The sequence below is a fragment of the Physella acuta genome, unplaced genomic scaffold, assembly GCF_028476545.2.
Source record: "Physella acuta isolate Inbredline_101_S28 unplaced genomic scaffold, ASM2847654v3 ptg001197l, whole genome shotgun sequence".
Lineage (NCBI taxonomy): Eukaryota > Metazoa > Mollusca > Gastropoda > Physidae > Physella > Physella acuta.
Window position 1 is genome coordinate 241,637 of NW_026732714.1, and position 25,679 is coordinate 267,315.

Genomic DNA, 25,679 nt, shown 5'->3' on the forward strand with positions numbered 1-25,679 from the left:
GCACGAGGCAGTCAGGAAAGGTTGCACACACCAATATAAAATAACCCAGTATTTTTTTGTAACACATATTTTGGGCTTAACAAATCGATGTCAATAACACTGTTCGTTTAACTTTTACTTTGCTAAATTATACCTGGTATAATTCTACCTTTACGAATCCCGAAAAAATAAAGCCAAAAAAATCTAACGAAATTTAATTTTAGATTGATATTTCGAGTGACCTTTCACACTACTTTGTAGAAAAATTACTTTTTGTTCTAAGAAATAGTGTAAAATCTACTAAATATATCCTAAATTTTTTAAGACAGTCTCTCTATAAAATCTGAGACATGAAAAGAAAACATGGCTTTTACGAAATGAACAAAATAAAGCTAAAAAAAAAACTATAACATTGTATAGATTTCAGTTTCTCTTAAAAATCTGAATTCACGAAAAGAAAACTTAGCTTTTACGAAATGAAAAAAATAAAGCTAAAAAAAAACCAATAACTTTGCATAGATTTCAGTCGCTCTATAAAATCTGTGACATTAACAATATTTAACTACAGTTTTGCTACGCGAAAAAATCTAAGATACCCTCATGTTTTGTAGACCCTGATTAAAAATTGCCTGTGAACATTGAGCAATTGAAAACATTTTGCGTTGAGCACTCTTAGTCATCTGCCCTAAACGTTCCAAGTTGTTGTTTTTTTCGTTCGATCAGTTCTTGTTTTTACGTATCCAGTCTAAGTAGTACGGCACGTTGGTGTATATCCCGGGCTCGCCAACCTTGGCGCATCCGTTGCCATTGGAGACGATACCGTAAACAAAGTAAGCTGGTCCATTTGCCGAACTTTGAACACACATGAGAGGCCCACCGGAATCACCCTAAGACATTCAAAACCAAGTATTAGTTGTCATACAAAATGTTGTTTTTAAACAGCAAAAAAAAAAAAAGCATCAATATTATGTTAAATTAAATTGAAAATTAAACAAAAAAAAAATCATCAATATTGTGCTAAAATAAATTGTAAATTAAAAACAGAAAAACAACAATCACCAATATTTTGTTAAATTTATTTGTAAATTAGTAGTGACGAAGTTTAAATTGAACTTATTAAACTCTAATGATTTACCGATACTTCTTTCCCTCTATATTTTAAATGTGTCAGCTAAATCACTAAGGCTTTAAGTAATTCAACGTCTGTTAGTTTCACGAAGCAGTTTTCGATAGCTAAATTAGAAACAATCTTCAATTTATTATTAATTTCAGCGAGCTTATTTCCCAACTGGGTAATAGTAAAATTAGGTAAAAATCAAATGACTTTATGGATGATCGTTTTTTTCCCGATATTCTCTAAACACCAGCCAATACTTTTTATAGGTGAATACGTATATTTACAAATTGTAAAAAAAACAACAACAAAACAACAATTGAACTGTACCCCACAGGCATCCTTCCCTCCAGAGGTTCCATTTGCCGCACAAATGGTACCCTCGTTCAAGATGGTAGACAGGATCCCGGGCGGCTGGGCCGTCTGGTTAAAGATCTTCAGGCACTGAGTCGAGTTGTAGACATCCAGTTCCGTCTTCATCAGCACTTCTGGGTACATGTTGCCTGAAAGTACCACACGCGAGGTTTATGTGGTCGTTTTTTGTGGCGTTTTTTGATGCTTGATACTTTACAAAAACAAACGAAGAGTATACTGGATAGCAGAGGTGTAGCGAGGGCGGGGCGGGGGTGCGGACTGCACCGGGTGACACCATTTGGGGGGAGGGAGTGACACCAAGAGGAATAATTGCAAAATGTACAGTTCCATTTGTATGGTATTTAAATTATAGGCCTATGTAGGCCGACACACACACACACACACACACACACACACATATATATATATATATATATATATATATATATATATATATATATATATATATATACTTTGTTTCTTTTGGGGGAGGGGTGTTGGTGACACCACGAAGTGTTGCACTGGGTGACACCAGACATAGCAACGCCACTGCTGGATAAAAAAATAATGATAATGATAAAAAATAATATGAAGTGTTCAAGTTTCCTTCAGTTTGTTTTACATTTCTTAACGAGATGGATCTTTGTTATTGCTTTTGACAATGAACAATGGTTAAACCAGCTTAAGTATTCCTCTTTAGACCTAATGATATATTGGACAGATGAAGTAGAGTTTATATGTCTCTTGACTTCGGTATTTGAAGGGATAATGTGGTCAGCACTATGCCCAGTCGCCTTTACTTTCCCTAGCGTGAGTCAGGTACTAATCGGAGCTGGGTGGACTCAGACGTGAACTAAGATAATTAAACTTGCTTATTTTATTGTGTTTATATTTATCGGCATATTAAAAAAAAATCTATATTTTCCAGTCGGCAAAACATGTTTTGAAAATATTGTAATATAAATTTCTAGCTTCTTGTTATAAAAAATTAATATTTCTATCGCTTTATTAGTTTAGATTAACTGCAAGCCAAATACATCGTCTCTATTTTATTTTCGAACAGAAGCCTTTAAATCGAAAGGTAGATAACCGTGTAAGTCCTTAGACCAGCCGAATTTACCTGAGTTAATGTAGCCCCAACCTGCTCCCCTCCCATCTCTGTAGATAACCGTGTAAGTCCTTAGACCCGTAGAGTTTACCTGAGTTAATGTAGCCCCAACCGGCCACCCTCCCATCTCTGTAGATAACCGTGTAAGTCCTTAGACCAGCCGAATTTACCTGAGTTAATGTAGCCCCAACCTGCTCCCCTCCCATCTCTGTAGATAACCGTGTAAGTCCTTAGACCCGTAGAGTTTACCTGAGTTAATGTAGCCCCAACCGGCCACCCTCCCATCTCTGTAGATAACCGTGTAAGTCCTTAGACCAGCCGAATTTACCTGAGTTAATGTAGCCCCAACCTGCTCCCCTCCCATCCCTGTAGATAACCGTGTAAGTCCTTAGACCAGCCGAATTTACCTGAGTTAATGTAGCCCCAACCTGCTCCCCTCCCATCCCTGTAGATAACCGTGTAAGTCCTTAGACCAGCCGAATTTACCTGAGTTAATGTAGCCCCAACCTGCTCCCCTCCCATCCCTGTAGATAACCGTGTAAGTTCTTAGACCCGTAGAGTTTACCTGAGTTAATGTAGCCCCAACCTGCTCCCCTCCCATCCCTGTAGATAACCGTGTAAGTCCTTAGACCAGCCGAATTTACCTGAGTTAATGTAGCCCCAACCTGCTCCCCTCCCATCCCTGTAGATAACCGTGTAAGTCCTTAGACCAGCCGAATTTACCTGAGTTAATGTAGCCCCAACCAGCCACCATACACCTTGCCTCTGCCTTGTGTTCAGGTCGAGGTAAACAGGCAAAGTTCACGTACTCGGACCATTGGAGTGGCGACTCTAGGGTTATCATCGCTATGTCGTTATCTGCAACAGGAGGTAAAAAAATGCATGTTTTTTTTCGGATTTAGTCATTTTGTTTACCTTAGTATTTAAGCAATCATATACTTTATTTTACAAGTCATGTTCAGCATTTCCCCAGTCAATTTATACACGTCTATAATTTTTTTTATTTCCCCCGTCACCTACCGTACATCATCAGTCAACTACTTTATTTCATCAGTCAACTACTTTATTTCATCAGTCAACTACTTTATTTCATCAGTCAACTACTTTATTTCATCGGTTAACTTTTTTTATTTCATCAGTCAACTACTTTATTTTATCAGTCAACTACTTTATTTCATCAGTCAACTACTTTATTTTTCACCAGTCAAGTAGGCCTACTTTTTTTCATCAGTCAACTTTTTAATTTCATCAGTCAACTACTTTATTTCATCCGTCAACTACTTTATTTCATCAGTTAACTATTTTATTTCACCGGTCAACTACCTTTCCTCCATTCATGAAGATCATGTTCTGTTCTCCGGTCATTAAAAAACAAACACAACCAATTTCTTTTAACGCAATCGGGCATTTTTAGGCCTAAACGACTTACTGGTGGTTTTCTGATTGTAGTTCTCGTGGAGTTTATAGGATTTGACACGAACCCTCTGCGCGCCCACCTCTGAGACGTCGGGGCTCCGGTTGTATTTGCCTGCTACAACTTCGTATTTTGCTGAGTCGCTGAAACAATGATGGGTGAGATATAACGTTGGACAGCGTGGCCTAGCGTTAGAGCGTTAGACTGCTAACCTGAATATCTTGAGTTCGAATCCGGATTTAAATAAGTTGAACGTCACTGAGTCCACCCAGCTCTGATAGGTAACTTACTCATGTTAGGGACAGTAATGGCGGCTGGGCATAGTGCTAACCATACTAGCCCTTCATATGCCGAGGTCTCGGAAACAGGTAAACTCTACTTCACTTGCATGATGGACCGTCAGCTTCGAAAAGGGAACTTTTTACTTAAAGTTCAATAACAAAATGGGGAGATAACAGTGTAGTAGTTAATCTGGTGAAGGGGTTGGGGGGGGGGGAGGGTTTATTTGACAAGGTGTGTGTCTTGCTATCGACCATTACTCCCTCATAATAACAAAAACACAACTCACATGCGTTTATACAGACAGTAACAGTCAACTCACGTGCATGGCATGCTGGTAAAAAAAGTCACACAAGATGAACTCACCTAAAGAAACAGTGAGCGGCGGTCAGCAGGTGCGTGTAGTCTAAGATTATGCCGCTGCATTCTAATACCCCGTTGACCAGGAGCATGGCTATCCAGGGGAACTCCCCCCTCTCTGTGGCCGTACCCCCGTAGATCTTAGAGAACACCGGCACAACGCCATTACTGCAGGCTCTCTCTGTGGAGGCTGTCGAGGCTGAAATATGGACGGAGTTTTACTGTCGGAAATAATGTTTATGTTAAGGTTAGATATGAGGAAGAATACGATAAATCTCAATAGAGCTAGAAATTTGAATACCTAAAAACATCGGTATAGGAAAGAATAAGAAATCTCAAAAGAGCTAGAAATTAAAATACCGAAAACATCACTATGGGAAAGAATACGATAAATCTCAATAGTGCTAGAAATTAAAATACCGAAAACATTAGTATGGGACAGAATACGATAAATCTCAATAGAGCTAGAAATTTCAAGACGGTGGAGATGGATAGCCTGTGTGACTGTGTGATGAGGTGAACGATAACTTGTACTACGAGACAAGGTATATAGGGAATCAACAAGGCAGAGGCGTAGCGACCCTTCCCGGCGCCCGGGGACAAACTTTAGATTTGCACCACCCCTCACGAAGAATTCGATTTGCACCCCCCCTCAAACTTTCGATTTGCACCCCCTCAAGCTTTCATTTTTATTTTTCCAACCCATTTTGGCGCCCCCTAAGGTCGGCGCCCGGGGACATATGTCCCGTCCCCCCCCCCCTCGGTACGCTACTGCAACAAGAATAAAAAGGGGGGACACCCAAAGATTTTAATTTTTCAGTTTTAACCCATTTCTGGGACCTCTGTACTTTCCCATACTGCTGTGTACGTTAAAAGAAAGAGCGGTGTAACAAAACTTGATAAAATGTCCTATACCTGGCGGCTCTTTGTTTACTATCGGCATTTCAGTTGTAGTAATCTTCTGTAAATCTGTTTGCAAATCTGAAACTGATGTAAACAATAATAAAATTAAATTTTAAAATTCACATGCACTGAAAATTAAAAAAAAAATTTTTCTTGCTTTAATAAAAGCATTCATCGCTAAACGGTGTGTTTTCAAGCGCGCAAAATAGTTAATTTCATCTTGCAATTTGGTTCATTACATTTGTAAATCTTGGGCTGATTATATTTAGCCCAGGTTGTATTTTATGTTTGATTTAAATCAACCAATGATCGACTTACCTGGACAACACGTGACTCGAATAGAGAAAGCGACGGTGGTGATGAGGCAAGACTGGGTTATGTACAGGTCTGGACATTTGTTTACAAATAGACAATCTGTGGACATTGTAAAATTACATCAGGTTCTGGTATTTTTTTATTATGAACAAAATTTGAAAAAAAAGATGTTGAAGAAAACTAGCCTGGACATAACGCAGATACTATGTGTTTTTGGTTTTTTATTTTGAAGCGACGAATAATATAGACTCATTTCTGGGTTTGTTAAAAGAGCAACGCTTTTGGTCATTTTGCCTGACAAATAAATGAGAGAGGATCTAAGCTTGTATGCCATTCTCAGTTAATACTTTACTGGAAGGCCATAAAAAATCAATATCACAATGAATACACATTGTAACTATGTTTTAGTTTGGGCGAATGAACCAAATAAAAGTTAACTAAACGTCCGGCTTGTATTCCTTACACTATCCTATCTTCTGGGAGTTTGCGATGGTTTGTAAAAAGATCTAATTAGCTGCTAGTTCACGGAACACAAACTAATTAGGAGCTCGTTAAGATTTCGATTTATAACCACTTACTACCTACAGTACTGTAATTTATGGACACTACAAACAATTCAATGGGCGTGGTCAAATAGTATAGAGTTCGGCTACTAGGACGTCCTTGAGTCCACCCAGCTCTAATGGGTACCTGACTCACGTCGGGGAAAGTGAAGGTGACTTGGCATAGTGCTGACCACAATATCCCTTTATATGCCGAGGTAAAAAAAATATATGAATTTTACTTAAACTTCGGGTCTGAAAGGAAGCTTTAATTTTTTTTAACCCAAGCTTCAAGAGTTTATGAACACTAACCATCCAAATGTGTACAATTGTGATTAATTTGTAAATGGGTGAGAGTGTGTCCTTGTGAATGTGTAAATGTGGGATAGTGTGTGTGTGTGTGTGTCTATGTGAATGTTTAATGGTCTAGATGTGTGTATGTTTGTCTATGTGAGTCAATGTGAATGTGTGTATATGTCATATTGAGTCTTTGCGAGCATTTATCATAATGTCAACATCCTTTTTTTGTTAACATGTAATGCCCCCTTCACAAATGATTTTTCACAGACGCTGTTTGTAAAGTGAATTTCGCAATATTTTAATATGTTAAAATATCATGTCGAGTCAACAATTTAGGGGCTTCTAGGGTCACCGCCCACCTCCCCATTTTTTAACCCGGCTCTAACCTTAACTAAAATAACTTTTTACATCCCTAATTCCGTACACTCCATAACAGTGGCGTCACCAGGCTGGGTGTCACCCGATGCGGTTACAAAGGGTTTCCACCCTACCCCCCTACCCCCAAGCAACACTTTTGCATTTTCGATCTTGGTACTCCTCTCCCCCTACTACTTTTCTATCTGAGCTGAATAAAAAATTATTTTGATAGTAACTTTTATATGATTTTTTTTGCATGTCATCCGGTTCGGCGCCCCCCCCCCCTCACCCCGCCTTCTGACGCCACTGCTCCACAATAACCATCTCGTTGATTAAATATACCCCCCCCCCCCCCCACTACCAGCCGTGGACGCTCGTGTCTGACATGGGAAATGTGAATTTAACCCGGGCTTAGAATAAGACCCGCCCCATATGCAACGTGTATGACGTCAACGACAAGAAACACCCCAGTAAAGCCTGGCCTGAACTAAAATAGTGGAAGTAAATCTTAGCGCAACGGTTCTCATTCCGCGCCCATGGTCTCACTGTAAAATAAAGTGCAGTACTCATTCAGACCATTAGGGCAAGTTGAAAGATGTAAGTAGTCTTCCTTATGGTTCCCTGAACCAGAATTATCAAAGTAAGCGTTCAGCAGTTTACCTAACATTTCTCTACGTTGATGTAGATCCCAATCCGAGTTTAGAGTGCTCAAAGATGTTCTACTGTCTATATCTCGTCAACGACCTCGAGATTTTCCTATTTATATTGCCCTTTACTGCTCGGCCACCCCTCCCATCCTGTCATAATTGTATTACAGTCAAAAGATTTAAAGCCTAATCACTTCATCGCTTTAAGAACATACACTAAGCTGTTTAAATAAATTATGTACTTCTTATCTACATACTGAAGCCGTATAAAGGGATGATTATTTCTACACGCAATTCTTTAATCTATTGCGTGTGTTTAGGGTTTTGTATATTACTATATATTTGTAATATATATATATATATATATATATATATATATATATATATATATATATATATATAGTTTATATATATATATATATATATATATATATATATATATATATATATATATATATATATATATATTTATATATATATATATATATATATATATATATATATATAGCTTATATATATATACTAAAGTGAACGTCATTCCTCGTACAGGCTGATGGTTTCAATTGTGACAAAATTGGGTAATTAAATCATCAAAATGCAGGTGAGAAGCATCTCACATACAGGTGATACCCGGCTCTGGAGGGTGTCCATGTGACTAAAAATAGAAACATCTGAACAGTTTCCGGGTCACAAGTTGGTGGTTAGTTCAGCGATTTGGCTACATTCAAGGGGAGAAAAACAACAAGACTAAAGGGACATAACCTTGTTTGTCGAAATGGAAGTAAATGGTGTAGGGCACAGACTGATCTAATTATCTAAGGGTCACTATGACTTATATTTCAAAGGGCCTGTTTACATTATACAGCTAAAAGTAAAATGTTTAGTCCTAAAATACCCAAGTCTTTACATGCAACCATTCAGCCTTCACTTAGTCACCATATTGCGTACGGAAATATTGGGCAGAGCTCAAGATTTATATTAATATTTCATCACATAACAGTACAATAATATAACATACAATTGATTTTTAATTGATAGATGCTAAAATTATATTAAATCAAGTAATGCTAAATGGTGACAGACCAATATAGTCTGTAACGGCTACTTACATTTCTCCAAGTATCCATTGGAAAGGTCCTCTAACATTTTATCCCCTAGCACGTCACAAGAGGAGATCAAAAAGCGCCAGTAAGACGCCACAAACAACTTGTAGTTGGAGCCCAGGACGTACCGGAGGTCGTCGATGGACCTGGCCGTCTCCACCTTGGTCAAGGCGTGTACATTGGTACACACCAGCAGTGCGTACACGGTCAAGGTGACTAGTCTGGTGGTCATTGTTGATGTGTACACTGATGTCGGTTGTTCAAGAGATGGATTTTTTTCTGTCGAATGCTGCCTTACGTTGTTGGAAGCTGATGAATGCTGGTGTTCTTAAAATGATGTTACCAAAACCATTGCATAATATTGAATAGAGATGAAAAGCCGCTGAATGTAGTTGGTTACGATCGGATAGCTCTGAAAGCTGTAGGGCGGTGTTTTGGTTGGATGTTGTCGTAGATATTTTTATCATGTCACAGATAACCTAACTCTGCTGGCTAAAGCGGTTGTTAGTTGGATGTTTGATTAACACGGACGCATGGTGAGTTCGAATATCAGTGGTGCTGAAAGTTTCCTATTTTTACATCTGAAACAGAATGGTGAAAGTAGTGCAATATCCACTTAGTATTCGTGGAAACTCATACATATTTTCTCCGTGACCTTCAACATACATCTATTTAATTTACTTTAAGTAAAAATATTAAAGCATAAAGTAGATTTTATGGTTTAAAATAAGTGGGATGTGTGCTGTCTTTCTTTCTGTTTTCTGTTATTTGTAAGTTTAAAATCACAATAAAATGTAGACAGAATCACAATCTATCAATTATCTATCAATATATATATATATATATATATATATATATATATATATATATATATATATATATATATATATATATAATAGCACCGTATACGCCAATATCTTAGATACAATGAAATTCTAAGGAAATAAAAGAATTTAAAATAGATGTTGTGCTCTATATCCGCACAGCGGAAATTATAGATACCTTAATTTGAAAGTAATTATTCATACGTAAAGGTATTTACCTTTCCATATATATATATATATATATATATATATATATATATATATATATATATATATATATATATATATATACCGTATATAGCAGTAAACGTATAATAAGAAAAAGGTGATGTAGAAACCTCTACTAATCCTTCATTTGACAATTTTACACTTAAGAAAACACGTCCTTACCAGCATCCAATAGATCCAATAGACCCAATAGATCCTACACCTGTGACCAAAACATTCCAACTGCCGCTACACCTGTCGCCAGCCAGGATGTAAACTGTCCCAGATTTGTCACCTTCGCATCTTTCATCTTTGGGAATTTTATTTTTTGCGCATGCGTACTATGATGTAACCCCTTTTGAATTCAATTATTGTACACATTGCGGGTGCTTCTATAAATATTGAAAACGGAAGATTTGTACGGTGTGGGTTTTACTATATTCTTTGATGGGAATTTTTTCCGTCTATTTATAGACATGATTCTGAGATAAAGTAATCATCGACTATCACGATTTTTTGACAAAGGGCTCTCTTTATGATAAATGGGTAAATTAAAATAGTAAATACAGATTCACACTTTACAAATTAACAGTTTGATTTATTAATACTTGATTGATCTTTATTTTAAATATTCGCATGGTGTTTTTCTCTTTATTTTCATTTTCTAATACGAAACATTTAGTTATGAGGGGAAGGATAATTTCCATTACACACATATATGGGGTCATCCATAAATAACGTCACACTTTTTTTGACGATTTTTACCCTCCCCCCACTCCCCTCCGTCACACATCGTCACAAAAAGCCAGACCCCCGCCCCCCCTAAAATGGCGTCACACCTCCGCCTACAACCCCCCTCAAAATTGCAGTTGAATTTTTCTTAAAACATCGATATTTTTCCAAAATCTTATCAGAACTGTTAACATAGAGAATTTTGATCAATTCCTATTACAATTTATTAAAACCGTTTTCTACAACGCAAAATAACGTCTACAAATAGTTTTCTAACATTGCTTTTTAATAATGGAAAAGTGTGACGTCGCACCATCTGAACCCCCCTCCCTCTCAACACACACCGTCACAAAATTACGGACCCCCCTCCCCCCTACGAGTGTAACGTCATTTATGGACGACCGCTATGTGTACAAACGGATACCACCAAATGTGTATGTATGTATATATGTAAATATATGTATATTTGTATATATCAGTAGCTATACCAGTTACACACTCACCCTTACACTTACTTCCTACCGTACGGGGTCTAGGTAATCCAACAGTAAATCCACTAATGCCCACTGAAAACGAACAAACTGTCCCTGTATAAGAAACAGGCGACTATAGCCATACTCACACAAAGGGAAGGAACACTATCTCAATCAAACCAAGAGGACAACCTACTCGTACACTTACAAGAGTTGTCGAGCCTGAAACTCGTACTTAAAAAAAACCTCCACCGATTTGAATGACTTAAAAAAAAAGTATTTGCTTGGAAACTTCATCGCAAACACAACCCGATAGGCGAAATATGTCAATAGAAGCGGGGTGAAAGCGAGGGGCCAAATACTAATGGCCTGATTAAACACACGAGCACTGCATCGTACAGGTAAGTTCTAGACAGGTAGGTAGACAGGTAGATAGGTAGACAGGTGCAATTCATTTGTGGTGATCAAGAATTTTTAAGAGATCTTTTGTCCATGAGATATTTTGTCCTAGAGATAATTTGTCCTGAGATCATTTGTCATGGAACCCGATACTAGTGCTTGAGTCGAAAGAAATCTAGTATAGGAATTCTTAGTGCTTTGATACATTGTATTGTACAAGAATCACGAACTTGTGAGAGGCAATTAACATCATCGTGAGCAGAAATCGTCAAGCTGGAAAACTAAGAAAATATTTTTAAAATAAATTTAAAAAGTTAAATGTTTAACAAAGCTTGTTTTGATGACTCAACTTTACGTAAACACTGCACACAAGATTAGACACGTTGGACAACTGTGTACTGTTTTATAATGATATATCTATTTTGTTTTAGCTGGACCGTAAATACAATTTTGATTAGAACGTCTTCTTGCTTTTTTTTGTGCTAAAAAATCGGTTCGTTTTTTCCCCGCAATTATAACTTTTTTGTTTGAATTTCATCGTTGCTACTACTAAGTAGTGATCGCTGTCAGTATCAGCTCTGCTCTTCACTATTAAGTCTGTGTGTGTGTGTGGGGGGGGGGGGGGGAATATTTCCTATTTATTGTTGATTAGAACGTGGTGGATTTGATTTTTTGCTTACACACCTGGTAATATCTATTTGTTTATATGAATGCGCCTCAAATTATGTACCTCAAATTGTCAGTTTGTATTCTCCGCAAAGACTAATTAATTTTTCTCCATTTGAGTTTAATAATTCCTAAGCCTTCCTTCCCCCATAATTGCTTCTCTGTGTTCTCTGTTGTTTCCAGCTTTAGTGTTTAAGTCATCTATGACCAATACGACAATGTGGTAAGACACTGTGTCTAAACTGCTTGTTAACTGTAACCTTTCTGAAAACAGATATTGAAGTCTAAAACACAAACTGGTATCGAATCTTGCCACCAGACTTTTTACCTCAATGAACAAGTGTAAACAAATTGTTTTGGATCACAGAATTTATTTGCTGTAACAATTTATTTTCGTTGTTAAAATAATAGATCACAAAATGTAATTGCCAGAACAATTTACATTTTCTTCAACAGGAAAAAAAAGGCACACAAATAGAACTCCTTTAGATGTTGGTAATGATAAAAAATATGTGAAAATCTTAATAAATTCAAGAATTTACAACAAAAAAATAATAATTAAAAAACAGGAATCCAAAGTAATGTTCAACATTTAAAAGGAAAAAGTCAGAAAAATTTAAAAATATATAAAGATCACAGAGATTTGTTTTTGATATTATGTACAGTTGAGGTATATTTTACTAGTTTATTTGTAGAAACAAATAGTATTTTCAGTTATTTAATGAAGCTTGAGGAATGTATGTTTTGTTATAATTTTTAAACACAATAAGTTTTTTTTTTTGATATTCTCATTTTGGCATTCCGTTTTATGATTGACGTTCTGCAATGTATATCTAATTAGTAGACACGCCAAAATAGAGCCCATTATATTTTTGTAACACACAGCTTGTATTAGCCAACTAAATGTCAGTAGCAATATTTATTAAGTTCTTTTTGTCGATAAACATTTCCTACTAAGACCGTGTCTTAACAAATCCAGCATAAATTATAAAAAATATATTTAAAAAATAAAACCGGTACAATTTACTTCGTAAAAAATATTAATTTTTGTTTTAAGATAGAGCGCAAAAACAACTAAATATAGCTTCATATATTGTAGACTTCAGTACCTTAAAAAATCTGACATGAACAATGTTAAATTACGATTTCACGACGTTTACAAAAAAAAAAAAAGAAAGCTAAGATACCTAAATATTTTTTAGACTTCAATGCCTCTATAAATCTGCGTCATTAACAAAATTTAACTTAAATTTTCATACATAAATAAAGGCTAAGATACCCTAATATTTTGTAGACCAAAGTCCCTATGTAAAAATAGGAGACATTAAAAAAAAATGCTAAGGTACCCCCAATATTTAGTAGAAATCAAGTCCCTGAATTACATTTCTTGTGCACATTGAGCGATTAAAAACATTTTGCTTTGAGTAATCCTTGTCGACTGGTCTTTAAAGTTTTGTTTCGGTCCATCAGTTCAAGTTTTGACTTATCCAGTCTAAATAGTACGGCACGTTGGTGTATATCCCGGGCTCGCCAGCCTTGGCGCATCTGTAGGCATTGGAGACGATACCGTAAACAAAGTAGGCTGGTCCATTTACCGAACTTTGAAGACACATGAGGGGCCCACCGGAATCACCCTAAGACATTTATAACCACATATTAGTTTTCAAACCAAATCCTTTTTTTTCAAACAAAAAAAAAAAAAAGAAAAGAAAAAAACGCGCCAAATATAAAAAGTGATGAATATTAAAATATAAATTAAACAAATGTAAATTAAACTACTATAGCTCTAATAATCTATCGGCAATTTATTTTTGCAAGAAATGTTTCACCTAAATCACCAAATCTTAAAAATACTTCGCATTTCATTAAAATCAATTTTTTTAATATGTTTGTCTTAGGCCGAATTATCTCGCTTATTTAACTAGGATAGCATTTTCACAACTTATATATTGAATCTCAGGACCATGGAAATATTTTGCGGTTTGGAAATAGTGGCGTGTTGTGACTTTATAGTAGGGCGTGGTTGAATGGTAATCATAAAACATATCTCTTACATTACAGGCATCCTTCCCTCCAGAGGTTCCATTTGCCGCACAAATGGTACCGTCGTTCAAGATGGTAGACAGGATCCCAGGCGGCTGGGCCGTCTGGTTAAAGATCTTCAGGCACTGGGTCGAGTTGTAGACATCCAGTTCCGTCTTCATCAGCACTTCCGGGCTCTGGTCGGCTGAAAGTACCACACGTGTTATGTAATCGTAGGTGTAATTTTATTTGTCGTGTTTATGTCTTAATTTCGATAGTTTTGATTTTGATGGAAAACAAAAGCAGAGCAAATTCGATGGCATTCTCGAAAATTAATAGTAACAAACTGTGCCTACAATTGTTATGATATATGATAAAATTGAATAAATTGAAATTTACGTTTTCTAGCAAAATAGTAGTTAAAAGGTAGTTTAACAGTGGCGGGCGATGGGGGGGGGGGGGGGGGGGGAAGGTGGGGGGGAGAGGGAGAGGGAGGAGGGCTGAGTCGACCGCAGCCCTCGACACTCGATTTTTTCGGCATCCCCGTTTTCAAAAACATTATTATATAATAGGGAAACTCCAAAATTTCCATCCAGGCCCCCCCCCCCCCTACGTTTAAACCATATGTAAGTTCTTAGACCTGTACAGTTTATCTGGGTTAATGTAGCCCCAACCAGCCCCCCCCTCCCATGATTAAACCATCCCTGTAGATAACCGTGTAAGTTCTTAGACCCGTAGAGTTTACCTGAGTTAATGTAGCCCCCACCAGCCCCCCCCCCCCCCCCCCCATCTCTGTAGATAACCGTGTATGTTCTTAGAGCCGTAGAGTTTACCTGAGTTAATGTTGCCCCAACCCCCCTCCCATCTCTGTAGATAACCGTGTATGTTCTTAGAGCCGTAGAGTTTACCTGAGTTAATGTAGCCCCAACCCCCCCCCATCTCTGTAGATAACCGTGTATGTTCTTAGAGCCGTAGAGTTTACCTGAGTTAATGTAGCCCCAACCACCCCCCCCCATCTCTGTAGATAACCGTGTATGTTCTTAGAGCCGTAGAGTTTACCTGAGTTAATGTAGCCCCAACCACCCTCCCATCTCTGTAGATAACCGTGTAAGTTCTTAGACCCGTAGAGTTTACCTGAGTTAATGTAGCCCCAACCACCCCCCCATCTCTGTAGGTAACCGTGTATGTTCTTAGAGCCGTAGAGTTTACCTGAGTTAATGTAGCCCCAACCACCCCCCCCCCATCTCTGTAGATAACCGTGTATGTTCTTAGAGCCGTAGAGTTTACCTGAGTTAATGTAGCCCCAACCACCCCCCCCATCTCTGTAGATAACCGTGTAAGTCCTAAGACCCGTAGAGTTTACCTGAGTTAATGTAGCCCCAACCACCACCCCCCTCCCATCTCTGTAGATAACCGTGTATGTTCTTAGAGCCGTAGAGTTTACCTGAGTTAATGTAGCCCCAACCACCCCCGTCCCATCTCTGTAGATAACCGTGTAAGTCCTAAGACCCGTAGAGTTTACCTGAGTTAATGTAGCCCCAACCACCCCCCTCCCATCTCTGTAGATAACCGTGTAAGTTCTTAGAGCCGTAGAGTTTACCTGAGTTAATGTAGCCCCAACCACCCTCCCATCTCTGTAGATAACCGTGTATGTTCTTAGAGCCGTAGAGTTTACCTGAGTTAATGTAGCCCCAACCACCCTCCCATCTCTGTAGATAACCGTGTATGTTCTTAGAGCCGTAGAGTTTACCTGAGTTAATGTAGCCCCAACCAGCTCCCCCCTCCCATCTATGTAGATAACCGTGTAAGTTCTTAGACCCGTAGAGTTTACCTGAGTTAATTTAGCCCCAACCATCTATGTAGATAACCGTGTAAGTTCTAAGACCCGTAGAGTTTACCTGAGTTAATGTAGCCCCAACCATCTACGTAGATAACCGTGTAAGTTCTAAGACCCGTAGAGTTTACCTGAGTTAATGTAGCCCCAACCATCTATGTAGATAACCGTGTAAGTCCTTAGACCCGTAGAGTTTACCTGAGTTAATGTAGCCCCAACCATCTCTGTAGATAACCGTGTAAGTCCTTAGACCTGTAGAGTTTACCTGAGTTAATGTAGCCCCAACCATCTCTGTAGATAACCGTGTAAGTCCTTAGACCCGTAGAGTTTACCTGAGTTAATGTAGCCCCAACCATCTCTGTAGATAACCGTGTAAGTTCTAAGACCCGTAGAGTTTACCTGAGTTAATGTAGCCCCAACCAGCGACCGTACACCTGGCCTCTGCCTTGTCTTGAGGTCGAGGTAAACAGGCAAAGTTCACGTACTCGGACCATTGGAGTGGCGACTCTAGGGTTATCATCGCTATATCGTTACCTGTAGTGGGTCACAAAATGATTAAAACAAATTCATCTTCAATACTTACTCATTCATATACTTTTGTTTTTACTAAAATTATATACTTTGTTAAAAGCAAAGGACAGTATATTTCTCCTTTTAAAACGTGTGGCCCACGGAGCAGGTTAAGTAGATTTCACAAGTTTCGGTTAACTCGGCATATGAAGAGATCGTGTGGACAGCATTATTCACTGCTGCCTTTACTCTCCCTAACGTGAGTCAGGTACCCATCAGAGCTGGATGGACACAGGGACGTGCTGCGACTCTTACCAGGGACACGAACTCGAGACATTCGATTAGGAGTTGAACCCTCTACGATTCGACCATAGAAACTTTATTATACCAGTCATTTACTTTCTTTCCATAACCATATTCTTATTAAACTATTCATTTATTATATTTACCCATGTATATACTTTATTTCATCAGTCAGAATTTTCTCTGTTAATTACGTTGTGACTATCAGTTTAGTATTGTTACAGTCTTCTATTGTTTTTAACTAGCCCTCCACTGTATTCCATCAATCAGTAATCACATTTTTTTTTATTCAGTTACTGCATGTTCCCCGGTCATCACAAAATGTACAACGTAGTTGTTCATTTTCAGACCTAAACGACTTACCCGAGCGTGTTTCCCTGTAGTCCGGGTGTTTTTTAAAGGATTTGATACGATAACTCTGCGCACCGACTTCTGTGACGTCATGGGTACTTTTGTGTTTACCCACCAAAACTTCGAATTTTTCTGGGTCGCTATAATAGAGATTAGTGAGTGGGAATAGAAATAGAACTAAAAAATAACACACTTAAGAAACAACAAACAAATAACAAGCCAAATAAGAAGGAATAAGAAGAAAGAGTAAACAAAAAATAAACAAACGAGTAACGAACAATAAACGAAGATACAATTTTCCCGGCCTAAACTATTACTAATTACTTTGAAAAACAACATAAATATTATTGAACTGCCGGGTTTTTAACGGAATCATTTAATTCTCTTAATCAGTGTGTGCATTAAATATGGTGTTGTGTTGACTAATAATGTATATGATTTGGTTCTTCTAATAGGTATTTGTAGCCTTTGTTTTTTTTTAATATGTTGGATTTTTAGCTATTTAGTTATTTTTTTTTGCTTTGTCACTAATATCATTCAACGAGTAGTAAAGCACATTTTTGTGTCTGGTTGTGTCTGTTTGTGTCTGGTTGTGTCTGGTTGTCTGCCTGGTTGTGTCTGGTTGTGTCTGGTTGTCTGTCTGGTTGTGTCTGGTTGTGTCTGGTTGTCTGTATGTTTGTGTCTGGTTGTCTGTCTGGTTGTGTCTGGTTGTCTGTCTGTTTGTGTCTGGTTGTGTCAGGTTGTGTCTGGTTGTCTGTCTGGTTGTGTCTGGTTGTCTGTCTGGATGTGTCTGGTTGTCTGTCTGGTTGTGTCTGGTTGTCTGTCTGTTTGTGTCTGGTTGTCTGTCTGGTTGTGTCTGGTTGTCTGTCTGATTGTTTCAGGTTGTGTCTGGTTGTGTCTGGATGTGTCTGGTTGTCTGTCTGGTTGTGTCTGGTTGTCTGTCTGGTTGTGTCTGGTTGTGTCTGGTTGTGTCTGGTTGTGTCTGGTTGTGTCTGGTTGTGTGTCTGTTTGTGTCTGGTTGTCTGTCTGATTGTGTCTGGTTGTGTCTGGTTGTGTCTGGTTGTCTGTCTGTTTGTGTCTGGTTGTCTGTCTGGTTGTGTCTGGATGTGTGTCTGGTTGTCTGTCTGGTTGTGTCTGGTTGTGTCTGGTTGTGTCTGGTTGTCTGCCTGGTTGTGTCTGGTTGTGTCAGGTTGTGTCTGGTTGTGTCTGGTTGTCTGTCTGGATGTGTCTGGTTGTCTGTCTGGTTGTGTCTGGTTGTGTCTGGTTGTGTCTGGTTGTGTCTGGTTGTGTCTGGTTGTGTCTGGTTGTCTGTCTGGATGTGTCTGGTTGTCTGTCTGGTTGTGTCTGTTTGTGTCTGGTTGTCTGTCTGATTGTCTGTCTGGTTGTCTGTCTGGTTGTGTCTGGTTGTGTCTGGTTGTGTCTGGTTGTGTCTGGTTGTGTCTGGTTGTGTCTGGTTGTGTCTGGTTGTGTCTGGTTGTCTGTCTGGATGTGTCTGGTTGTCTGCCTGGTTGTGTCTGGTTGTCTGTCTGGTTGTGTCTGGTTGTGTCTGGTTGTGTCTGGTTGTCTGTCTGGTTGTATGTCTGGTTGTCTGTCTGGTTGTGTCTGGTTGTGTCCTGTTGTCTGCCTGGTTGTGTGGTTGTGTCTGTTTGTGTCTGGTTGTGTCTGGTTGTGTCTGTTTGTCTGTCTGGTTGTATGTCTGGTTGTCTGTCTGGTTGTGTCTGGTTGTGTCTGGTTGTCTGTCTGGTTGTCTGTCTGGTTGTGTCTGGTTGTCTGTCTGGTTGTCTGTCTGGTTGTCTGTCTGGTTGTCTGTCTGGTTGTCTGTCTGGTTGTCTGTCTGGTTGTGTCAGGTTGTGTCTGGTTGTGTCTGGTTGTCTGCCTGGTTGTGTCTGGTTGTCTGTCTGGTTGTGTCTGGTTGTGTCTGTTTGTGTCTGGTTGTCTGTCTGGTTGTGTCTGGTTGTGTCTGGTTGTGTCTGGTTGTCTGTCTGGATGTGTCTGGTTGTCTGTCTGGTTGTGTCTGGTTGTCTGTCTGTTTGTGTCTGGTTGTGTCTGGTTGTCTGCCTGGTTGTGTCTGGTTGTGTCAGGTTGTGTCTGATTGTGTCAGGTTGTGTCTGGTTGTGTCTGGTTGTGTCTGGTTGTCTGTCTGATTGTGTCAGGTTGTGTCTGGTTGTGTCTGGTTGTCTGTCTGTTTGTGTCTGGTTGTGTCTGTTTGTCTGTCTGGTTGTATGTCTGGTTGTCTGTCTGGTTGTGTCTGGTTGTGTCTGGTTGTCTGTCTGGTTGTCTGTCTGGTTGTGTCTGGTTGTCTGTCTGGTTGTGTCTGGCTGTCTGTCTGGTTGTCTGTGTGGTTGTCTGTCTGGTTGTCTGTCTGGTTGTCTGTCTGGTTGTCTGTCTGGTTGTCTGTCTGGTTGTGTCAGGTTGTGTCTGGTTGTGTCTGGTTGTCTGTCTGTTTGTGTCTGGTTGTCTGTCTGGATGTGTCTGGTTGTCTGTCTGGTTGTGTCTGGTTGTCTGTCTGGTTGTGTCTGTTTGTGTCTGGTTGTCTGTCTGTCTGGTTGTCTGTCTGGTTGTGTCTGGTTGTGTCTGGTTGTGTCTGGTTGTGTCTGGTTGTGTCTGGTTGTGTCTGGTTGTCTGTCTGATTGTGTCAGGTTGTGTTTTGTTGTGTCTGGTTGTGATCGCATCTTTAACTCAACGTTGACTCATTTCTAATGGTGCGATGTTTGTTTCAACTTTACCAGATAAGAGCATCTCCTCAATAATAACTCACCTTCAGTTCAATGTGATTCTACATTAGTCATTAAAAATTAATGATTACTACGCTCAGTAACAAAAAAAGGGGTGGGGGAGGGTGATATCAATGTGAAAATAAACCGGGAGGACTAAGTCAAAATGTTGCGTAGGATTTAAACGAGAAAGGGGGGGGGGGGGTTTGACTGGGAGGTAATTCGCGCTACAGGTTACTACTCCCTCATACAGAAAGTCAGCTCACGCGCATTGGTACAGGCAGTAAAAAAAGGCAAAAACAGTAACACAAGATCAACTCACGTGTAAAGACAGTGAGCAGCGGTCAGGACATGCATCTGGTCTAGAATGATGCCGCTGCATGGTAACTTCCCTTCGGCCCAGAGCATGGCGAGCCAGGGGAACTCCCCCCTTCTTGTGGTGTTACCCCCGTATATCCTGGAGACCACCGGCACAACACCGTTACTGCAGGTTCTCTCTGTGGAGACATGGACGGGGTTTTATTTTGAAATAAAGTTTATATTAAGGTTAGATAAAACATATAGCCCCGTCCTGGTGTGATAAGGCATCTTACACAACTTTATAGAAAGGTTACTGCAGGTTCTCTCTGTGAAGACGGAAACATGGACGGGGTTTTATTTTGAAATAAAGTTTTATATTAAGGTTAGATATAGCATATAGCCCCGTTCTGGTTTGATAAAGCACCTAACACAACTTTATAGAAAGGTTACTGCAGGTTTTCTCTGTGGAGACGAAAACATGGACGGGGTTTTATTTTGAAATAAAGTTTTTTTTTATTAAGGTTAGATATAGCCCCGTTCTTGTTTGATAAAGCACCTAACACAACTTTATAGAAAGGGTCAGGATAAATCCCGGTCGAGATGTGGAGAAATAGGTGAGATGGAAAGTTTTTGGGTTAAGGTGACCGATAACTAGTAATACCGGACATGGTATATCAAGAAATCTACAAAGATCAAGAAAAAAAATTGCATAAAAAACGGTTTAATAACAAGCTTTTAAGTAATAATGCACTAAAAAGGAGAAAATAAATGATTCTCTTTAAATATATAATAATACTTAATTAACCATAAAGAAAAGCGTGAGCTCTATATAATATTTAAGAGGCGATCCACGCTTTTCTTTATAATTATTTAAATAGTAGTTTTATAATATATTCATTGAAAATCATTTATTTTCTCCTTATTAGTGCATTATTACATTAAAGCTTGTTATTAAAATGTTTTTAAGCAATTTTTTCCTATTCCACCCCCCCCCCCCCTTTTCTAATAATTTTCATCTAATTCGAAATCTTCGCATTTCTAGCTACATTGGGATTTGTCCTGTACTGCTGTGTAAGTTACGTATTAAAAAGATAAAGTGGTTTCATAAAGTTTGACATGGTGTCCACTAACTCCTGGTTCTTTAATAAAAGCATTGGTCGTTAAAATGTGTATCATTTTTCATGCGCGAAACATAGATATTTCATCTCTTGGTATATGGTAAATTATATTATCCTTTGGTGGATAGGGTCCCCCCCCCTAAAGGCTGATATTATTTAGCCCAGGTTTTATCTATTGTCATTTTGTGGTTGATTTCAGTCAACCAATGATCGACTTACCTGGACAACACATGACTCGAATAGAGAAAGCGACGGTGGTGATGAGGCAAGACTGGGTTATGTACAGCTCTGGACATTTGTTTACAAATAGACAATCTGTGGACATTGTAAAAGTACATCAGGTTCTGTATTTTTGTAGTTCTTGAATTAGCCTAGACATCACACAGAGACATTGAACTTGTAGGCTATTCGGTTTAGAGCGACGATGGATATGATGAAACAATATCAGACGTATGTTTTGGTATGTGTTGTGGCGCGGGTACGGGTCTAAGGACGGCCAAGTTCTAGACCTTTTACTGTCAGCCCGAAAGCTTCGAATTTGATCCCGCATCTTGAATATCAAGGTCTTCACTGAGTCAACCCAGCTGTAATGGGTATCTGACTCGGGTTAGGGAAACTAGGGTGGCCGGGTTTAGCACTGAGCTAATTGAAACAGATTAACTCTATTTATCTGCCCCATGTGTCTAGGGCACAAACTCAGTGTTTCTTTCAGCCTTTTTTTCTCTAGGGGGTAGGGGGCACTTGATATTTTCGGGGGGGGGGGGGGGGCGGGCTAAATTTTCTGGGGAGGGGGACACTTGTAAAAGTATATATTTTCGATATAAATTCCTTTTCGTTCATCATTGTATTTTTATAAACGTTTGCAAAGGTTATGAAAAGCTGTGGTTTGATGCTAGTCAACTAAACCCAATGTGGTAACGTGTTACGCTTTTTCAGTTTGTAAACACAAAATACCTAAAATTCAGGTGTTTCTGAACACAAACTAAAGTTCAGAAGTTTATGAACACTAACTAAAGTTCAGAAGTTTGTGAACACAAAGTACATTAAGTTCAGAAGTTTATGAACACTAACTTCAGAAGTTTTTGAACACCAACTAAAGTTCAGACGTTTATGGACACTAAATTTCAGAAGTTTATGAACACTAACTACTCATAGTTCAGGCGTTTATGAATATCTTCGTGAATGAGTGTAGTGCGATTATGTGTCTGTTTGAATGTGTGTCTGTGTAAGAGTATGTCCTTGCTAACGTTTAAAATAACGTTAACAACCCTCCACATATCTACCTTATCTTCTGCATCGCCTAGTATCGTGAATCTCTCTCAAATGGTTTTTTATTGAAATTCACTATCATTTGCTGGGAACTTCATTTCCCCACTATTTTACTTATAAAAAGGACGGGCATAGCCTTATATTCAAGTTCTGCTACACTCTGGTCAGCATTCACTCCCACGACCTTTAACCCTTCACTAACAATAAATAAATAAATTTTACACCCCTAACACCGTACACACCACAATAACCATCGCGTTCAGTGAGTACTCCAACAACTTCAGCCGTGTACACTCGTGTTTAAAATTATAAATGTGGAGATAACCCGAGCTTAAAATAAGACCCCCCCCCCTCCTCTCAATGTTACAACTGACACACACACAGATATATATATATATATATATATATATATATATATATATATATATATATATATATATATATATATATATATATATATATATATATATCTATTCTAAAGTGGACGTCATTCCGTAATTCCTCACACTCGCCAATGACTCCAATCGTGACATTCACCACGACCTATATTTCATCTATAATTAAGTGGGCGTAACATGGAGGCTGTTTGGCAAAGTGGGCTTAAAATCATCAAAATGCAGGTGAGAAGCATCTCCCACCCAGGTGCTACCCGCACTGGAGGGTATACGTGACTAAAAATAGAAACACCTGAACGACTTCCGGGTCGCTAGTTGACGATTAGTTCGTCTATGGGCTACATTTCAAGGGGAGAGAATCACAACTTACAAAGGGACATTACTTTGTTTGTCAGAAATCAAATACGCGGTGTCGGGTAGGGTAAAGACTGATCAGGTGAAAATAATCTAACGGTTTCTATGACTAATTCGCCAGAAGGACCTAAGTAGAATATGTAGTTATAAAAACAGTTTAGGTCCCAAAATATAGAGTTTTTTTTACACGACCTGTTCAGACTCCACTTAATCCACTACTGGTGGATGAAATAATAGTGGGCGGGGGAGGGGGGGGGGGGGCTAACTTACGATTTATTTTGTAATTAACCACATACCAGTAAAATAATAAAATATAAATGCTTTATTATTAAGTGTTACAGTTATCCCATAATCACGTGATGCTACACAGTGACAAATCTAATCTTAATCGCTTACTATATATATATATATATATATATATATATATATATATATATATATATATATATATATATATATATATATATATATATATATATATATATATATATAATATATCTGTACTCACATTTCTGTAAGTATCCGTTGGAAAGGTCCTCCAACATTTTATCCCCTAGCACGTCACAAGAGGAGATCAAAAAGCGCCAGTAAGATGCCACAAACAACTTGTAGTTGGAGCCCAGGACGTACCGGAGGTCGTCGATGGACCTGGCCGTCTCCACCTTGGTCAAGGCGTGTACATTGGTACACACCAGGAGTGCGTACACGGTCAAGGTGACTAGTCTGGTGGTCATTGTTGGGGGTGTGAAACTGAGATCGGGGGTCCGAAAGATTCTTTCGTCTCGTAGGTTTAGGAATGCTGCCCTAAGCAGTTGGATGCTGTTGAACACTGTTGGACTCGAATGGATGGTGCCGAAACTGTTGGATGGTACTGCAAGCTACCAATGTAGACAGGTACGGTTGGATACGGTTGGATGCGGTTGTAAGCTGTTGGTTGCTGCCGTAGATATTTTTTCTTGTCTTAGATAACCAAACTCTGTACACCTGCTGGCTAAAGCGGTTGTTAGTTGGATGTTTGATCAACTTGGACACATAGTGTCGGTGAGTTCAAATATCGCTTGTGCTGAAAGTTTCCTATCTTTACATCTGAAACAGAATGGTGAAAGTAATCTAGTATTAAACGAATACCAAATCTTCTTGCTTATTGGCTGTAACACACATTTATTTACTTTAAGTCGGCCACATACGTATTGCGAACAAAAGGCAAACATTATGATGATTTACTTTAAGTAAAAGATATTGAAACACAGTGACAGCGTATGCTTTATGGTTTAAAATACGTTGAGTGTGCACGGCCTTTCCTTCTATTCTATGTTGTCAATAATTTTAAAATAATAATGAAATTTGGACAGAATCACAATCTATTAACAGCTTTAACGGCTATTTTTCTTTTACTTACGATATATATATATATATATATATATATATATATATATATATATATATATATATATATATATATATATATATATATATATATAATATGAACAAAATCATCTCAAATACATTACATATTTTACTGTGAGATATTTTGTCTGATATTTTGTCCTTGAGATCATTTGTCCTTGAAATCAAAATTGTCCTGAGATCATTTGTCCCGAGATAAGTTGTCCGTGAGGTATTTTGTCCGGGATATTTTTTTCAGAGATATTTTGTCCTGAGATAATTTGTCCTGTCACCATACATATATTTTATTTAAATATATATTTTGCAGTAAAAGTATAATAAGAAAAAGGTGATTTAGAAACCTCCACTAATCCTTCATTTGAAAACGAAACACTTAAGAAAACTAGTCCTGACCAGCATCAACTTACTCCAATAGATCCAATAGTTCAAATAGATCCAATAGACCCAATAGATCCTACACCTGTGACCAAAACATTCCAACTGCCGCTACACCTGTCGTTAGCCAGGATGTAAACTGTCCCAGATTTGTCACATCTTTCATCTTTGGGAATTTTTCTTGCGCATGCGTATTATGATTTAAGCCGTTTTAAATCAAATTATTGTAGATATAGCGGCTGTTCTATAAATATTGAAAACGGAAGATTTGTACGGTGTGGGTTTCATTATATTCTTTGATGGGAATTTTTCCGTCTATTTATAGACATGATTCTGTTTTAAATTAATCATCGAAAATTAAGATTGAGTGACAAAGTTCTCATTTGTTTTAAATGTGCATATTAAAAAACATATTTTAAAATCACACTTTACAAAATAGCTGTTTGATTAATTAATACCAGGTTGATGCTTAATTTTAGGAGGGACTATGATGAAATGCTCCTTTTTTATAAGTCAACATTTAAAAAGAAAATAACACATGCATATCATTTGTATATATGTTTAATACACTTTAATATTTTTTTTACAATTTTTAAAATCGTTAGGGGAGACAACTTATTAATAAAATCGTTTAGAGGATAATGTTCAATT

At 38.2% G+C, this 25,679-nt stretch overlaps 2 protein-coding genes across 2 annotated transcripts; both read right to left on the reverse strand.

The window, feature by feature from the left end:
* Nucleotides 1-514: 514 nt before the first annotated feature.
* Nucleotides 515-9,007, reverse strand: LOC131957024 (mite allergen Der f 3-like). Its single transcript, XM_059321722.1, has 8 exons — nt 8,782-9,007; nt 5,830-5,925; nt 5,524-5,595; nt 4,615-4,807; nt 3,985-4,112; nt 3,279-3,413; nt 1,424-1,596; nt 515-866 (listed from the first exon to the last, which is right to left on the reverse strand). The coding sequence occupies exons 1-8, from the start codon at nt 9,005-9,007 to the stop codon at nt 699-701; spliced, it is 1,191 nt and encodes a 396-aa protein (XP_059177705.1). The 3' UTR covers nt 515-698.
* Nucleotides 9,008-13,417: 4,410 nt separating this feature from the next.
* Nucleotides 13,418-23,980, reverse strand: LOC131957025 (serine protease 27). Its single transcript, XM_059321723.1, has 7 exons — nt 23,755-23,980; nt 21,448-21,543; nt 20,133-20,307; nt 17,109-17,236; nt 16,332-16,466; nt 14,131-14,303; nt 13,418-13,710 (listed from the first exon to the last, which is right to left on the reverse strand). Exons 1-7 carry the CDS (start codon nt 23,978-23,980, stop codon nt 13,543-13,545), a joined length of 1,101 nt encoding a protein of 366 aa, XP_059177706.1. The 3' UTR covers nt 13,418-13,542.
* Between the last annotated feature and the right edge of the window lie 1,699 nt (nt 23,981-25,679).

What these genes read in the sequence shown, in the direction of transcription:
- LOC131957024 (XM_059321722.1), bottom strand. Translation starts at nt 9,007, where the DNA reads ATGACCACCAGACTAGTCACCTTGACCGTGTACGCACTGCTGGTGTGT. An exon ending in TCGAGTCACGTGTTGTCCAG is followed by an intron (nt 5,596 to 5,829) that starts GTAAGTCGATCA and finishes TGTTTACATCAG; the next exon opens with TTTCAGATTTGCAAACAGAT. An exon ending in CTACAATCAGAAAACCACCA is followed by an intron (nt 3,414 to 3,984) that starts GTAAGTCGTTTA and finishes CTCCTGTTGCAG; the next exon opens with ATAACGACATAGCGATGATA.
- LOC131957025 (XM_059321723.1), bottom strand. Translation starts at nt 23,980, where the DNA reads ATGACCACCAGACTAGTCACCTTGACCGTGTACGCACTCCTGGTGTGT. An exon ending in GCTGCTCACTGTCTTTACAC is followed by an intron (nt 17,237 to 20,132) that starts GTGAGTTGATCT and finishes TCTCTATTATAG; the next exon opens with CGACCCAGAAAAATTCGAAG. An exon ending in GAGGGAAGGATGCCTGTAAT is followed by an intron (nt 13,711 to 14,130) that starts GTAAGAGATATG and finishes TAAATGTCTTAG; the next exon opens with GGTGATTCCGGTGGGCCCCT.